The sequence below is a fragment of the Periophthalmus magnuspinnatus genome, chromosome 24, assembly GCF_009829125.3.
Source record: "Periophthalmus magnuspinnatus isolate fPerMag1 chromosome 24, fPerMag1.2.pri, whole genome shotgun sequence".
Taxonomy (NCBI): Eukaryota; Metazoa; Chordata; class Actinopteri; order Gobiiformes; family Gobiidae; genus Periophthalmus; species Periophthalmus magnuspinnatus.
In genome coordinates this window covers 12,925,320-12,936,187 of record NC_047149.1, presented here as the reverse complement: position 1 = coordinate 12,936,187, position 10,868 = coordinate 12,925,320, and the positions used below count along the sequence as shown (strand labels likewise).

The window sequence follows — 10,868 nt, the reverse complement described above, 5'->3', positions numbered from 1 at the left end:
TTCTATACAATCTTGGGCTGGGACAGGTTAAAATCTGCTAAAATGTTCAAGTGAATACAAAGTAGAGGGTTCATGAATGGGTGGATGGATAGATTGATAGAATGATAGTCTACTTTCTGCTGTGGTACTCAGGTGTGTATCAAAGTACAAAAATTGTATCTTGAACAAATAATGTTAGCTGTATACTCAATAAGAAAATACTGTCACAGCAAATACTCTGCGTAATTACAGTTACACAGTTACATCTATCACTATTACCAGTCCATGTATCTTATATTACAACTGCTTGTAAGGTTTTAGTGCTAATATTGTCATACTTTGTCATAAAATTACGTGTGTTTTGTATGAAGCAAGACTGTGTTTTCAAGGTGTGTCATTCAGTTTCCAGACAGTAGACATGCCCCTGCCTGTTCTGTTCTTTTATCATGTCACTCTAGAAACTATTAACAACCACTTGGAGTAATTTATTATAGGTTATTGACATTTTAAGTAATGTTTTTATTCATTCATAATCCCTTTTATACAAGTTGGTTTCCTCGAATGCGATGTCTCATTTACAAGTAACCAACTATATTTAAACCAGCAAAAGATAGTTGAAGTGATTTAATCGTCATATTTTCTTGCTCACTGCATACCTGGCTGGTTCTAATATTTTCCACATTTCAAAAGCAACTCCTGGGGGTATCAGAAGTCTTTGTAGATAGTGTTCAACAACGCCATCTACTGAGCAATTGATGTAAGTGGAGGGAGGAAACTATAGATATTGTGATGTTACATAGGGTTGTGTGTAGGCTACCAAAAAATCATTTCCAAATAGGAGTAATGTAGGCAAAAAGAAGGACTTGAGTTTACATTGAAAAGCTCTGTCTGTTTGTAATGTTACAATTTTACATCATTGTTACCATTTCTTTACCTATGCATCAGCAATAGTACAACTTTTGCAGCTACTAACCCACAGAAATTTACTATGACTGTGCCATTGCTACTTACATTATAATGTTTTTTTTTTTTTTATGTATTTACTAGTTTATTTATTTTGCTTATTTTAAAAGTGAATATGGTCACCAGATCCGTTTAAAAACATGTCTCACAGATCGGCCACAAAAGCACTGGTATATTTCCAGCCTGTGTCTATAATTAATTGTCTCTGATTGAGATTTCTATCACCATGTGTCAATCTTGTGAAGTATCAAATTAAATAGCAGTAGAATAATATGGAGCTAAGTGGTCTTTAAACACCTGAGGAATAATAGATGAGGAGTCACAAAAGACGGCATGGAGCCACTGTGCGACCTCATTACACCTGACAACAAACTGACACCACTCACACCAGTACAGAGGAAATGATTTTAGCACTAAAATCATATATCAGCCTTTTCAAATAGCTCACACACTACTCAAAACCAATTAAATGAAATGTGTATCCTTTGTAGCCACTTATAGTCTGTTTAGCTCTATGACTTTTCGATGAAATTCAGTGGGGACAGAAAAAAACACCTCAAGATTACACCTTGATAGCATGTCTTTAATGTAAATCATAACACAGGTTAATTCAAATAAAAGTCAAATATAAATCAAAATGAGACCTGATTGCATTTTATTTTGATAAGACATATTTAAGAGGGAACTCACAAATATTGAACCTGATCATTTAAACCCATAAACCCACTGTATTACAACAAAACCGTCAAACTAACTACAGTCGTCGAACACTCAGTTTTAAAAAGTAGTTCAAATGAATGTCTTTGGGATTTTGATGCCTATTTTTCCTTTCCATTTCTGTAGAACTTTTAAAAATTATAGATCTACAGATTTGAATGAATGGATTTTTTTTTATTTGAGTTTACAAAAAGCAGCAGTAATCCCTATTGGATAATACAGCCATAGCCCTGCATGCAGTGGCTGAGTGAACGTCACCTGAACTTTGTGTAGCAATGTCATTGTTTGAGACACGCTATAAAATGCCAACACCCCGGCCGTGTGATCCAAGTAGACTCCTATTTTAGTCGAACGTGGACCTAAAACTGGACAACTAACACCATTAAACCAATATACATAATTTTTTTTATCACAATACAACGCCCAGGATTTATCATTGTACCCAAATAAGCAATCTATGGAGGATCCTTGCCTTTTAATACTCTTGTACGCCACTGCAACATACACACCTTCCTCCCCAGACCACTCCACCTCCCAATAACATCGACCTGTCAGGCTTTGTTTGCTCAAAACCTGCCTCCAATCTTGAAATCTTTCCGGGTGATGAACATAATCAATGTGTTTTCCTATGAGTGTAACTCTTCTGTTGAAATCGGCAAGTGCTAGCTGGGTGTTGGCTGTGTTCAGATCTAGTGTTATGTTCTGGGCATACTTCAGAAAATCCTCTCTAGTCTGAGGAGCTGGATCATCCACAGATTCATTTGCTGAACCTTCCAAGACGTTTTGCAGTTTATTGGTCAGAACTCCAACTGCTGCTGTGAAGTCTTTGAAAGATTGAACAGGAAGAGGTTGGACGTAGTCGGAATCAGGGGTGTCCATTGTTTCAGAAAGTTCTAGATACTTTTGCAGAAATAGGCTGTCGTCGGAAATGTGTGACACCAACTCCATCTCAAGATTGATCCTCTTCAGATTAGCGATTTCTCCAACAATGTTTTTTCGAATCTCTCCAACTTGGCGCACCTTGTTCTCCTGTTCAGTTCGGACCCCCCTCTCAAAATCACGTTTCTTTTGCTTAATAAGACAAATCAAGTTTTCAAATTTTGTGTTATTTTCAAATATTGCTTCATCAGCAGCGAGATTGATACTCATTTCTTCCTCTTGCAGTATTTCAGACTCTTTCTCTCTATTTGTGATTTTCTGAAGGATGTTTTGCTGTCTGTTCTCCAGCTCCTTCTCCCTTTGAGCCCTCTCTGTTATCACCGACACTATATCATGTCCCCTATGTTCGTTAACTGAACAAAGAAAACATATGCATTGCTCCTCTCTTCGACAAAACATCTTCATTGTCTCATTGTGTCTTGGGCAAAGTCCTTCTTGCAGATTTCTTGAGGGCTCTGTTAACTTGTGCTTTGCAAATGCCAGAGACTTGAGGTGAGGTTGTAAATGCTTCTCGCAAAAAGATGCCAGACACTGCATACAGGATTTTATCGCTGTTAGTTTCTTGCCCTCGCACACGTCACACAGGACATCTTCTGGACTCGAATCTGGAGTCTGGATGTTACTCGTTTTGAAATCTTCCACCAACTCGTCCAATAAAGTATTTTTCATAAGAATCGGTCTTGAGCCATAGTACTTTCTACACTGAGGGCACGTATACAATTCCCGTTGTGTGTCCCAGTGGTTGGTAATGCAGTCCATGCAGTAGTTGTGTCCGCAAGGAATAGTAACTGGATACTTGAGGAAATCTAAACAAATTGAACACAAATATTTCTCTTTGCTGGCTCCAGCTTGTGCCATTTCAGCCCTTCAATCATTCATGCAGTTGTCAGAAATAAGGAGTAATAAAATACAGGCACAAATTATAGTTTTTACAGGACAGGTTCAAAGGTTTGTGATAAGAGGCAGGAACAAGGAGTGGTTGTGAAACAGATCGTCGTCTGTTGGTTTGGCTTTTTATATATATATATATATATATATATATATATATATATATATATATATATATATATATATATATATATATATATTTCTTTAAGACCACAATACAATCAGATATTCCCAATGTAAACCAATAGTACACTTGCACCAAAGTGTGGCTAATAAGTAGAGAGATTATGTTTCCGGACCTCACTACTTAGTATTTAGATAGGATAATCTTCTCTGAGGGCATCCTTGTTCGCCTCTCACTGTAAGACTATGCCACAGGTTCAAGGTTCAGCCTGACACAATGAGGCAAACTGTCAGTGACGGGAAAAGCAAGCAGGGATCCTCCTAAATAAATCATTAGTCAGAGGGACAGATATAGTAAATTAAGTTATACTGCACCACATGGCCTTGACATTTTAACCAAGGAAGACATGACACTAGCATTTAACCAATGAGTTACACAAAACCATTCAAGACGATTGGAGGACTGTAGTCAGAACATGTCTTTTTTATTAATATCTTTTCAGTTTACATGTTCAAGTAGTGGCAGCAGAGGTTCATTAACCTTTTCTAAAATGTTACACAAAAGAGGCACTTGACTGATGTCTAGGAACTGCCTTCACTCAGTCATCCCTTGCATCCCAAAACCCACACATTCTTCAGACAAACCAAAAACTGTCCAAAATTCTCAACATTTTAGACACTACAACACAACTGGGGTTTGTTGATTTTAATTGACCGCTGTTTATCTTGACTAATATTGCACAGATGGAAGGTGGTAAGATGGGCAGGGTGTTCTCCATATTATTTGGACATAAATATAGATTACAGTTTTGAATCCTCTATAAATGTTTCAGACAGTGGCTGATGAGAGGTGGATCTTTGGGGCCCCAGAAGAGGGACTCAAACCCCCCATCCCCCTCACCTTCCCGCGCACTGTCCAGTCTTTGCCTCCTGTTGTGCCGGCTGCAATAAGATAATTTGGCGGTTAGTTTGAGGAGCTCTTGAATCACTGTCTTTACATCCAGACAGTCCTGGGATGCTTTCAGAGTGGCAGAGTTAAAAGGGAAAGTCCTGATGAAGTCTCCCACTCTGACCGGAGGCACTGCTGCTTCTCTGTCTCTGCTCTGACCTGAAGTTGTGTTTACTGGTCTCTGCCCAACACTGTAAAAAAAAAAAACATGCACATTACTTCAAAGCTTTTAGCATAACATTTTACGTTTAAGTAATTTATTTGAAATTAGCAGTGGGCAATACACAAAAAAATCTCATCACAATTTTTTAGAACTAAGGTCAGCCACATGGTGCTTCTGAGAGTTCAGGTACATGTCACTCATTTGAGGACCCATATAGTCCAGGGCTATGAACACAAACAAGTTTAGCAACAGAAAACAGGTAAACATGATAAAAACACTTGCAATCTGAAAGCTTGTTTGCACCATGTCGCTCATTGTATCAGTCACACTCAAAGCTTACATAATGAGTGGTTGGTCTCACCTGTGGATGTTGGGGAGCTTCCAGGAGTCGGCTGAGGGCTTTGACTCCAGATCCTGTGTTGGAGTATCACATGTCAAAGAGGAAACGTCTGTCTCTCCACAGGGCACAGCCTCGGTTTCAGTTTCATCGTCATCATGGTTTGTAACCTCAGACAAGTCGGGCAGACGTGTTGAGATGATGGGACATAGGAGTCTTTTTGTCCCTGTCAACTTTGTCCTTGGCTCCAGGATCAGGTCCACACTCTTGTTGTCAGTATACGTAGTTTTGGCAGTGCTAACTATTCCACTCTCAGCTCCTGGTTTATTCATTTCGACAGGTGGTAGATGTCTTTGGTATCGAGGAACTAAATCACTAGTTTTCTGTTGGCTCTTTGCCATTTTGAGAAAAGGAAGCTTAACCTGTGATTGTTTCTTTTCCTTAACCTTCTGTGTGGAACATTTCACGTTTGTTAGTGCTGGCATTGAAACATATGAAGATCGATTGACTTTTAAACATTTGTGCAATTTTCTCTTATAGGCTCTGTCCCTAAAGCGATCCACCCATCGGTAGTTCATCAAATCAATCAGGTCACTTATAAGGCCTTTTTTGACAGCGATATCTGCTTGACAGTCCAGAGTTAATGCAGGACTGTAATTGACTTCCAAGAGCCATGGTTTTAACTTTACATCGATGAGAATATCAAAACCTAGAAGCTCCACACAGTTGGGACAGTGTGGAACAGAGGGAGCAATGGCAAGGAGTGTTAAAGTTACAATGTTGTTAATTCTTTGCCACAAAATAAGTTCATTGACTTCTTGGCAATGAAGGAAATGCCTAAACTTGCTCATTGTCCATTTACACCCTTGACCTACTTTACCCTTCTCAGTTTTGTAGAAGGGGCTAAACTTATTGATGCTTGTATTGGTGAGATGCGAATACAGATTCCCTAAATGAGACAATTGGTATTTCTCCGTAGCGAAACGCACAAGACCTTCTTGATGGATGTAGACTGTTAGCGGATTAAAGCTCTTGACACAAACATAAATCCTTAAGTCAAATTTGTAACCAGAAATAAGAAGAGGATTGGAGATGTAGCGTTGCACTATCACAGTTGAGTCATACACCAAGTCCTTGATGTCTTCGAAGATGAAGATCCCTCTGCCCCGGGAAAGATCCACTGGTTTACAGATCCAGTGGACAGGCAGGCCCGGGCTCATGCGTTGCCGGTTGTACTCAGCCAGGAAACGTATGTAGTCATTTGGGAGGATGAAGGCAACTGGGCTGAAGTCATACACACCAGAGCCAAACGTGGTTCTCATTCTTCTGAGGTTACGAGTCAAATAGTCCTGAGAAACACAATTTAACATTTTAAATATTATGTTCAATTTGTCCATGTTTTATGATATTCCGATACAGCATGTAACTGTCCGGTGTTGGCATGTCCCCTGTATGATTCCATGGAAATAGAACGTTAAAACTTTGGAACATTTTAGAGTTTTTCTATGAAGACAAGCAGGAGGAACCCCACCAAATAAGTGGAGGTACAAAACATGCCATTATTTTATTTTTTTGCTAAAAAGTTGCAAGTATTTATCATATATTTACTGCATTTGTGAGAATTATTCATTCACAGCGTCACTCAGCTTCAGTTTACTTTTAAAGTTAAGGCTTGCACTGGTTTGTGTATACAACCAGTTTAGTCATGGTTTTCTTCTGCATAATTTATCACGGTTATATTTCCAGTAATTTAGAATCTTCAGGGGCCATTTTTACACTTTTCATATTATTCTCCACACCTTGCGTGTGATGCCAACAGTTTTTGGATGGTGGTTGAGCCGTTGCCATGGCATCAGGTTGTAGTAGTCAGATTTGTGAAAGAGCGAGGCCCTCCAGTACAGGTTCCAGTCTTCGTCGTGTCGGTGCCTTTTATCATACTCCTCCCAGCCACGCTCCAGCAGCACCTCCCTCACCAGCTCTGGGCCCCGGTCATGCAGCCTGAACACCAGGGAAGCAGCCATGCAGCATCCTCTGCCACAACCACACTGTTTAACCACATGCACACATTAGTTTGATAAATTGTGTCTAAGTGGTGTTAATAACTTGAATTCAAACTATACTTTTTCCATGGGTTTCAGAAGTAAAAATAATCCTGTCCTTTCCAATGGGGAAAAGTCCACATAATAATGCTTATAATAGGAAGCTGAAACCCATTAATTACTCAAAGTTACTGGAACACATAAAAACTATTAGTTAAAGTTTATCATTTAAATTATCCGGTACTACAATTACTATTGCAACGTGCTTGTTCTTTTAATAGATTCTAATGTAATCTCATGATTACTTGAATGATATTAAAAACTAGGAATGTGGTAAATGAATAAAAGATTAAAATGTAGCCGTGTCGTTTATAAAGACTACTGTACACAGAGAAAAACATTCTGATTGGCTACTTCTTGAAAGTAAAGAGTGACTGGACTACACATAACCAAAAATAAAAAGCAGATAGAGACCTACAATATGTTTACATGTCTTTTGATTTTTTGAGAGATACATATTACTTTTTAGTAATATTTATCTTTAATAAGTAACCACACATAATTGTACACAGTAATAAATCAATCTATCTAAGCTTACCTGTGGCAGCAGTTTACTCCCTGGCTGCTCCTCTTGAGTTTGATCCACACTGTTTATGGGTGTAAATCTGAGACGGCTGTACACACTTGACACTGTCCCAGCAGAGGGCTCACAGTGACAGCAGCGCATTAACTGTGCTCAGTCCCAACAAGAGGAGACAAAGGAGGAAGAGATGTAAGAACAAGCTCCAAGACAATGCAAAACTTGTACATAGATACGTGCTACTCAATTATTCAAACATCGTCAGACATGATTTGTACATACAATAGGATATAGTGCAGGTCACCTGATGCACACTCAAACTTCCAAGTAATCCCTGGCTTTAACTCATGAATTTAAGATTGCAATGAACGAATAGCTCCCCCTGTAGTCCGTCTTTTTCAGTCAAGTGTGACTATTGTTGCTTTATTTAAAATAGCAAAAAGATGTTATTTATCTGACTTTTGAATGTAATAATTTAATTTACAAATATGAGTTGATTTATTAACTTACAATAGCCAACTGTAATACAACGGTCATTTTAGAAGTAGGTCTAATTCAATAAAAATAATTAGTTTTAGTATTAATTAAAACAATGTAAGACTAAGTAATGGTTGTGTTGAAATGATTGTGCCTGATCACTGTGTGCCTTTAACCTCAATTGTGGATGAATACTTAAGTTTATGCTTTAGGCCTAGTGTATTAAAGGCCTGCAGCAGTAACTACAAGCTGCCTGGACAAACGGGATTTGTCACATTCTTATTTTATTCATCACCTAGTTGTAACCATTACTTCACATAAGAGGTGTAAAATAATGGCATGTAATACATATAACAGATCTATGGGTAATATGTCTATTTGGATGTCACAGCTCCACACATTCTGCTGTGTCGACACTTGTATATTTGTCTACATTTTGAGTTTACTCATGAGCTATCAAAAAACATCTTTTTAATCTACTTGTATTTTTTTTTACTTTAACCCCAGGCTCAGACTGCACGCGGTGCAACTCCAGTCTGGTGGCCCCAAGTATTCTGTATAGAGAAAATATGAGAAGGGCTCAGATGGCACACCGTGCAGTGCAGTGGTGCCAGGGGAGTTGATTGTTTTAATTTCTTTTAATTGAACACTGTACCATCTTACCATCTAATATTTATTTGTTCTTTTAGTATTTTTTGTTGTCCATGTTACAGACAGAAATGTTTATCCAGACAAGCTAAGACTATATTAATCCAAGTCATTCTTTTGGGGAGGTTCGAAATGGTTGCAGCCTTTTCCCACAAAATCATATTTGGAAAACTGCACACATAATATAAACAATACAAAAATGTGATTAGTTTAATGGACAGTTGAATATTGATATACTGTTCTGTTTGTAGATGGGCTTTCTGGTGAGGTGTGAACAGAATTTCAGTTTGGGGCTCGATTTCGTAGGAAATTCAAACTTCCAGCTGATCTTTTTGGGGACCTAAAAATAAAAAAAATAAAAACAAAACACCTATGTATTTCTTATGATATTAAAACTTATACTTAATTATGTCAGTACATCTATAAAGCCTGTTCAGTTTCTGTATGTCCAAATTTGTAAGCTTAGTCTTCTGCCCCATTCTAGATGTGGGATTATTGATAAGCTCCATTGTTGGCTTTTGATTTTTACTGAAGAAATACCTGCAAGAAAACTTGAATTTAGGCATTTGTTGCAAATATTCTGTGACAGATATGAGAGATTACTCACGGGCCATAGTGCATAATCGACTCTATATCATACATCACATTTAGAGTGTTTGCAGTTTTTTTAATACAGTTTTTTTCCCTTTAAAATAGATTGACAATTGTGAAATGGCTGATTAAAACAATATCAAAAAGGTACATTCTAGATAATGCAAACAGATTTTAACTGCACTGTGTATTATGTCCTACTCTATTAAATCTTTACCTTTCATATTGTTTTTCCAGTTGATGTGGACATACCTGTCCCGATCAAAGCGTGTGCGCTCGTGATACAGCCCGAGCGTGTGCATGAGCTCATGACATATGTTTTCTACTTGACATCCTCTCCCATAGTATAGTGGTTGCATACCTCCCACCCTTCAAATGAATGATGCACAGCTACAAATGATAAGACATTACAATAAGGAATTTAAACTCAAACTTTCACTTAGACACCCACCCTTTGCCTTTGACAAATATGATGTAGTCCTCTTCTACGGTATGTTTTACAAATCTAATACAAGTGACATCTGAGATCATTTTAAAAGTAGCAAGGATCATGGGCTTCTGATACTCTGCATACAACACAAAAACACAAGGTGTTAAAGTTGAACAATGATTTTAAAAGTTAAGTTAAATCTGTCAACTGGACAAATCTTTTAGGAGTGAAGACGTTTCGCTGCTCATGCAAGCCTGGACCAGAACTGAAGAAGTTTCAATATGATGAAAGAGAGAATACACTTTAATCACTGACCTGATGAAGCATTTACAACATTGGTTGTCAATGGTTCTTCCGCATCTACAGCATAGGATTTTTCCAGATGTTTAAACCAACATGTTCATTATGCATCAATAATATATAGTTTCAGTTCACTGACCGGTGCCATTCAAGGTATCATTCAAAGATGTGAGATTAACTGAAGATTTTAAAGAAAGAAATATTTGCCATATTTTCTTTTTGTACTATATTTTTAACAATATATCAACATGGTGTTTAAAACCATTGCTTAATAATAATTAAAAAAAAACCCAACAGACACAATAGATAATTTTTTGACAAATAAAAGTAACATAAAGCAACATTTGAAAGGAAATCAGAAACCCCAAAGCTCACCAACCTCGGTCACTGTATCCCTCTTGTGTGCTGTTCACATTTATAAGTACACTGTGTCCTCCTAAATAAAGACAATCAGCTTTAGATGACTTGATAGTTGTGTATGTGTTATTTATGACTTTTTGTGGGGGAATATTTACCTGTGGCCAAGCCGAAAAACAGCAGGTCAAACTGTCAATGGAAACGGACGAAAGTGTGAGACATTAGCAACAGCTGCAGCCACTCGCTCTGACAACAGCAAGACTCAATGTAAACGACAGAGGGCGCTGTAGCTCTATTTATGTTTAGCCCAAACTCAACTAATGAAGCTATTATTATTATTATTATTATTATTATTATTATTATTATTATTATTATTATTATTATTATT

At 37.6% G+C, this 10,868-nt stretch overlaps 2 protein-coding genes across 2 annotated transcripts; both read right to left on the bottom strand.

The window, feature by feature from the left end:
- Positions 1-1,527: 1,527 nt before the first annotated feature.
- LOC117392929 (tripartite motif-containing protein 16-like) lies at positions 1,528-3,475 on the bottom strand. The gene has a single exon (XM_033991096.2). The coding sequence runs from the start codon at positions 3,454-3,456 to the stop codon at positions 1,834-1,836; it is 1,623 nt and encodes a 540-aa protein (XP_033846987.1). The 5' UTR covers positions 3,457-3,475; the 3' UTR covers positions 1,528-1,833.
- A 595-nt stretch (positions 3,476-4,070) lies between these two features.
- On the bottom strand, positions 4,071-10,749 carry ttll2 (tubulin tyrosine ligase-like family, member 2). The gene is made up of 7 exons (XM_033990569.2): positions 10,639-10,749; positions 10,503-10,559; positions 9,845-9,959; positions 7,696-7,827; positions 6,858-7,103; positions 5,083-6,407; positions 4,071-4,749 (listed from the first exon to the last, which is right to left on the bottom strand). Exons 4-7 carry the CDS (start codon positions 7,822-7,824, stop codon positions 4,428-4,430), a joined length of 2,022 nt encoding a protein of 673 aa, XP_033846460.2. The 5' UTR covers positions 7,825-7,827; positions 9,845-9,959; positions 10,503-10,559; positions 10,639-10,749; the 3' UTR covers positions 4,071-4,427.
- Positions 10,750-10,868: the final 119 nt, after the last annotated feature.